General features: G+C 41.3%; 1 protein-coding gene across 1 annotated transcript in view; it reads left to right on the top strand.

Annotated features, from left to right (window-relative positions):
• Positions 1-6,000, top strand: part of CDK17 (cyclin dependent kinase 17) — a 118,509-nt gene that overhangs the window by 73,292 nt on the left and 39,217 nt on the right. The window contains exon 3 of the mRNA XM_023231310.3: positions 4,770-4,934. Within this exon, the coding sequence (XP_023087078.1) occupies positions 4,770-4,934 (165 nt within the window). The remainder of the gene's footprint in view (positions 1-4,769; positions 4,935-6,000) is intronic.

Raw genomic sequence — 6,000 nt, 5'->3', positions numbered from 1 at the left:
TCTCCTCAAACTTTCCTCACTTAACCAGTTACGAAAACTAAAAATCTAGGTGTTGTCCCTGATTCTTTTCTCTCCTTTACCTTCCTGTTGTCTCCTCCCTGCCCCCAACCCCCACCATTGTGGCTTCCAATTTTCTACCACATAAATAACTTTTACAAACTCATGATTATGATAGTCATCTGTATCAGAGGTCCCCAACCTTTTTGGCATCAGGGACCAGTTTTGTGGAAGACAGTTTTTTCACAGACTGAGGTTGGGGGGATGGTTTCAGGATGATTCAAGCATATTATATTTATTGTGCCCTTCATTTCTGTTATTATTACATTGTAATATATAATGAAATAATTACATAACTCACCATAATGTAGAATCAGTGAGAGCCCTGCCCTTGTCTTCCTACAACTAGATGGTCCCATCTGAGGGTGGTGGGAGACAGTGACAGATCATCAGGCATTAGATTCTCATAAGGAGCACAAAACCTAGATCCCTCGCACGCACAGTTCACAACAGGGTTAGTACTCCTGTGAGAATCAATGCTGCCACTGATCTGACAGGAGGTGGAGCTCAAGCAGTAATGTGAGTGATGGGGAGTGGCTGTAAATACAGATGAAGCTTTGCTCACTAGCCCACTGCTCACCTCTTGGCCAGGTTCCTAACAGGCCATGGACCAGTACTGGTCTGTGACCCAGGAGTTGGGCACCCCGATCGATGTGACTGATGCACAATTCCAATTATAGTCCATTAATAAATCATGTTTCATAAATTTTTAACAGTTGATCTGGCAAAGATTTAAAAATATTTTGGGGCTAGGCATGGTGGCTCATTGTAATCCCAGTGCTTTGGGAGATCGAGGTTAGGAGGATCACTTGAGCCCAGGAGTTTGAGACTAGCTGGGCAACATAGCAAAACCCCATCTCTACCAAAAAGACACAAAGTAGCCAGGTGTGATGGTGTGTGCCTGTAGTCCCAGCTGTGGTGGGGAGGATGAAGTGGGAGGATCACATGAGCCCAGGTGGTTGAGGCTGCAGTGAGCTGTGACTGCACCACTGCACTCCAGCCTGTGCAACAGAGGAAGACCCTGCCTGGAAAAAAAGAAAAAAAAAATCTTAGAATAGATGTTTTTACTATAAATGCTGACTAAAAGCTGGGTGGTAGGAGTGTGTGTGAAACGAATTTAGCAATCGTGTCTGCTGGCCTGTTGCTTCTCTGCCTTTGTAATATGTCCTAAATTTGCCTGCTTCCCTCCGTCTTCAGTACAGCTATCCTAGTCTAAGCCACCAACATTTGTTACTTAGGGTACTGTAGTAATCTCCTTTTGCTCTTGATTCCCTATTGCCTGTTTTTCAAACAGCAACGAAGGTGGTATCTTAAAAAATGATTTTCAATAATTACAAATTCAAAGGAAGTTGCAAAGATAATATAGAAAGGACCCATACTTGTACCGTTCTCCCAGTCCCCCCCCACCATTGTGGTTCCATCTTATGTAACTACAGAACCCAGGAAATAGATACTGGAATAAAGTCTAAATATAGTTCTGTGTCATGTCCTCACCTGTGTTGATTCGTATAACCTCTGCAGTCAAGATAACTATTTCATCATGACAAGAGATACCTCGTTACCCTTTTGTAGTCATCCCTACCCCCTTACCTCCTACTATCTCTAACCCTTCACAGTGATATTTTTGAAACATGAATCAGATCATATCACTCCCCTGCTTCAAAGCTACCATAACTGCCTCCAATCTGAGAATAAAATTCAAACTTTTATGGTGAAGTATAAAATGTTGAATGACTTGTTCCCTCCTTACCTCTCTGGTCTCACCTATTACCACTGTTCCCTGCACGGTTAGGTACTCTAGCTATACTTGCCTTCTTTCTAGTCCTCTAACACAGTGGTTCTCAAAGTGTGATCTCTGGACCAGCAATGTCAGCAGGGCCTGGGAATTTGTTAGAAACACATATTTTTAGATTCCATCCCAGACCTACTGAACCAGGAAGTCTGTGGGTGAGACCCAGCAATCTTACGTTTTACAGATCCTTGAAGATGATTCTGAAGCATGTTAAAGTTTGAGGACCACTGTTCTAACAAGTCAAACCCTGCCGTATGTCAGCTTTTGCAGTAGCTTTTTTCTCTATCTGGAATATTCTGTTATCCACAACTTATCCATCTTCCCTGACTGGCTCTTCCTTGCATTTAAATTTCTGTTAAAATTATCTCAGCAGAGAGAACTTTCCTCAGTATACAGTGTAAAATAACTAGTTACTCATTTCCACATCCCTCTATTTTAGTCTTTTGCATATTGCCTGTCATTACCTGACTTCGTGTGTGTGTTTTTTTCCCTGTTAGGTTTTATGCACTCTGAGAATAGTTGTTTTGTTCACCAGTTGATGGCTAGTGTCTAGAGTAGTGTTTATCAAATAGTATGTCCTTATGATCCCCATTTTTTTTCTATATTCTCCAGAACAATCAAGCTATATTCTCCAGGAGAGCTTTACAGAGCAACTAAAGTGTTGTCTGTAGGCAAAGTATTTGCATAATTTGTATTTAATATTTTAATATTGTGATATTTCACACGTGAAATGACCTAGAAAGAGAAAAACAATTTCATTTTTCTTTTCTCTTTCTTGAGACAGGGTCTTACTCTGCCACCCAGGCTGGAATGCAGTGGCATTATCTTAGCTCATTGCAGCCTCAAACTCCTCCCACTCTAGCCTCCTGAGTAGCTGGGACTACAGGTGCACGCCATCATGCTTGGCTGAGAAAAATCTTACTGTATGCTGTAGCTTGTATTATCTCACATTGTTCGTAATTTGTTTATGCGTTTATATCAGATAGCCCCTACTTATTCGTTATTAAATCATTGATTATTTTGCTAGATTTAAGACCCCCAGATTCTTTTCAGGTACTTCCAAGGAATGTATAGATCACAGGAAACTTTAGACACGTGTTCTGTATTACTCGGTAGGCATTTGCCCCTACCTCCCATCTGGTCTTTGACCCAGATTAGATAGCTTGGACCTTGAGTGAGCCTTTGGGCCTTCATGCCCCATCCTTCCTCTACACTTTCAGGCAACCAGTATTAGTAGAGGCTCAGGCCACATGGCCTTCTTGGTCCATTTTTCTGGAGCCCATACCCTGGTCCTATTCTTCGGATCCTAACATTTTCTTGTGAGAAAAGCCTTTCACTTTAAGGCTTGTAGCCAGCTCCTCCTGTCAGCCTGTCCTTGGTTGGGAAACCTTTACAGGCAGAGGAATTCCCTGATCAGGAGGTATCTTTATGCCTGATTGTTAGCTACAGAAGAATAGTTGGCTTCATTTTAAAAAGAAGGTATTCAGAGCAGCCCAGTTCTTTTTAAAACTCCTTGGCTGCTATCAGTATAAACAGAATTCTAATATAGAAGATTAATTGTGTATCACAAGATGTATCTTTAACCTGTATCAGAGCTCTTCTTTGGAGGTGGAAAGGAGTCATGAGATTTCCAATAAACATTACAAAACAGTTTCTCCCCCATGCATAATTAAATAGCTTTTAAGTATTATATTTTTTAAATGTTTCTGCTTGGTTATGGGTCTGTGATTGTTTAAAAATTCTTTATATTAATCCCAAATTCGGGGGAATAAACTTGGAGCCTTTGTATTGATATGTATTTAGGTACTTCTGCTTTATTCACTAATTGACATACCATTTTGAATGTCCAGCAAACAGGGATGTAAATTCCTTTAGGCTGGGACCATGTCTTTTATATTCTAAAGCATGCTTAATTTCTTTTTTCTTTTTTCTTTTCTCTTTGAGACGGAGTCTTGCTCTGTTGCTGAGGCTGGAGTGCAGTGTCACGATCTCGGCTCACTGCAGCCTCTGCCACCCCGGTTCAAGCAATTCTCCTGTCTCAGCCTCTTGAGTAGCTGGGACTACAGGCGCATGCCATCACGCCCAGCTAATTTTTGTGTGTTTTTTTTTTTTTTAGACGGAGTCTCGCTCTGTCGCCCAGGCTGGAGTGCAGTGGCTGGATCTCAGCTCACTGCAAGCTCCGCCTCCCGGGTTTACACCATTCTCCTGCCTCAGCCTCCCGAGTAGCTGGGACTACAGGCGCCTGTCACCTCGCCCGGCTAGTTTTTTGTATTTTTTAGTAGAGACGGGGTTTCACCGTGTTAGCCAGGATGGTCTCGATCTCCTGACCTCGTGATCTGCCCGTCTCGGTCTCCCAAAGTGCTGGGATTACAGGCTTGAGCCACCGTGCCCGGCTGTTCTAATTTTTGTGTTTTTAGTAGAGATGGAGTTTCACCATATTGGTCAGACTGGTCTCAAACTCCTGACCTTGGGTGATCTGCCTGCCTCGGCTTCCCAAAGTGCTAGGATTACAGTTGTAAGCCACGTGCGCAGCCAAGCATGCTTAAAATAAGGCACACAGGTAGTGAGTAAATGGAGGAGTGGTATGGAAACATTCTTGAGATACACTAAAATAAACAAATGGATGAAAATTTGGTTAGGTATATTAGTAGTTTTGTGGTTCTTAGCCGCTTTTGATTATATAAGAAATGGATGGTTATTAGACCAACTTAAAATATTCAAGTGTTTTCTTAAGTATTTTTTTCAGAGAAACTATTTTAATTTTAGTACTGTGTATAGGTAAGCAAAGCAATGAGGCTAAATGTAATAATCTCTGTTACAACTTTTTGTTTTGCTTTCTGTTTTGCTTTCCCAATCCTTCTCATGTGATCCTGGATCTTGGGCTGATGATGGAATGATTTTTGAATGCTATGAACTACAGAGCCTATTGTGAAGAATGGCAGGCCTCCAACGTCTCACAGCATGCATTCCTTCCTCCACCAGTACACAGGATCTTTCAAGAAGCCCCCATTGCGGAGACCACACAGTGTTATTGGAGGGAGCCTTGGTTCCTTCATGGCAATGCCCAGAAATGGAAGCAGATTAGGTAATTTGATTACTTGTCTATTGTGTTTACCTTTCTGATTATACGTCACGTACATTGTTAAGTTTTAGTTGTATAAAAGTCAGCAACTTTTATTATCTGGTTTCTTCTGTCAGATAAAAATCAAGTTGAGATCAAGAGGAATAGCAGAAAGATGGAAAGTTCTAGAGAAGTAGTAGTGCTGACAGTACAGAGAAGTAATATTTGAAAAACCTGTCCATCAGGAGGGAAATGAAACCCATGATAAATGGATGCAGTATTTCAAGATGAATGGCAATTTGGGATGGTGTTTATTTTAGGGTCATGCCTCAGTAACTTTTCAGATCATCACCATATAAAGCCTAGTGCAATGATTAGCATATATGGTTATCAGCCGAATTGTTTCTTCTTCTGTCATTACGTCTTTAAATATCCAAGAAAAAAAATTTGCAAGTTTCTGTTTATATTTGTTTATTCCTCTGGCCTTTTTTGATGATGTCTTACGTTTTTATTTTTATTTTTTTTTAGACAGTGTCTCACTCTGTCATCCAGGCTGGAGGGGAATGCAATGGAGCCATTGAGGCTCACTGCAGCCCTGACCTCCCAGGCGGAAATGATCCTCCCACCTCAGCCTCCTGAGTAGCTGGAACTACCTGTGCATGCCACTACGCCTGGCTAATTTTTTTTTTTTTTTAAGAGACGGGGTCTCGCTATGTTGCCCAATCTGGTCTTGAACTCCTAGACTCAAGTAATCCACTTGCCTTGGCCTCCCATAGTACTGGGATTGCAGGCATGAGCCGCCACACCTGTCCTATTATGTTTTGATTTTAAAAATAGTCTTCTTAGATAATTATATTTACTGAAACTCCTAGGGGTTTTATTCTACTGCACATTTCATGTGCTTACTCTTGGGATAGTATATTGTTTCCAAATGTGTTTGTTTAATTTTGGGAGTGTGAGCTTATCTACAGTGAGGTTTTTTTCTGTGAGAAATGCATATTGCCTTTATCTCTGTAGGTGTATCTCTACAGAATGGTGTGCTGGAGTTGGCTCATACTAGTTCACGAGAGACGATTGTTAAATTTTCAGG

This window comes from Piliocolobus tephrosceles, chromosome 10 (genome assembly GCF_002776525.5).
Source record: "Piliocolobus tephrosceles isolate RC106 chromosome 10, ASM277652v3, whole genome shotgun sequence".
Classification (NCBI taxonomy): Eukaryota; Metazoa; Chordata; class Mammalia; order Primates; family Cercopithecidae; genus Piliocolobus; species Piliocolobus tephrosceles.
This window is presented reverse-complemented; position numbering and strand designations above follow the sequence as displayed.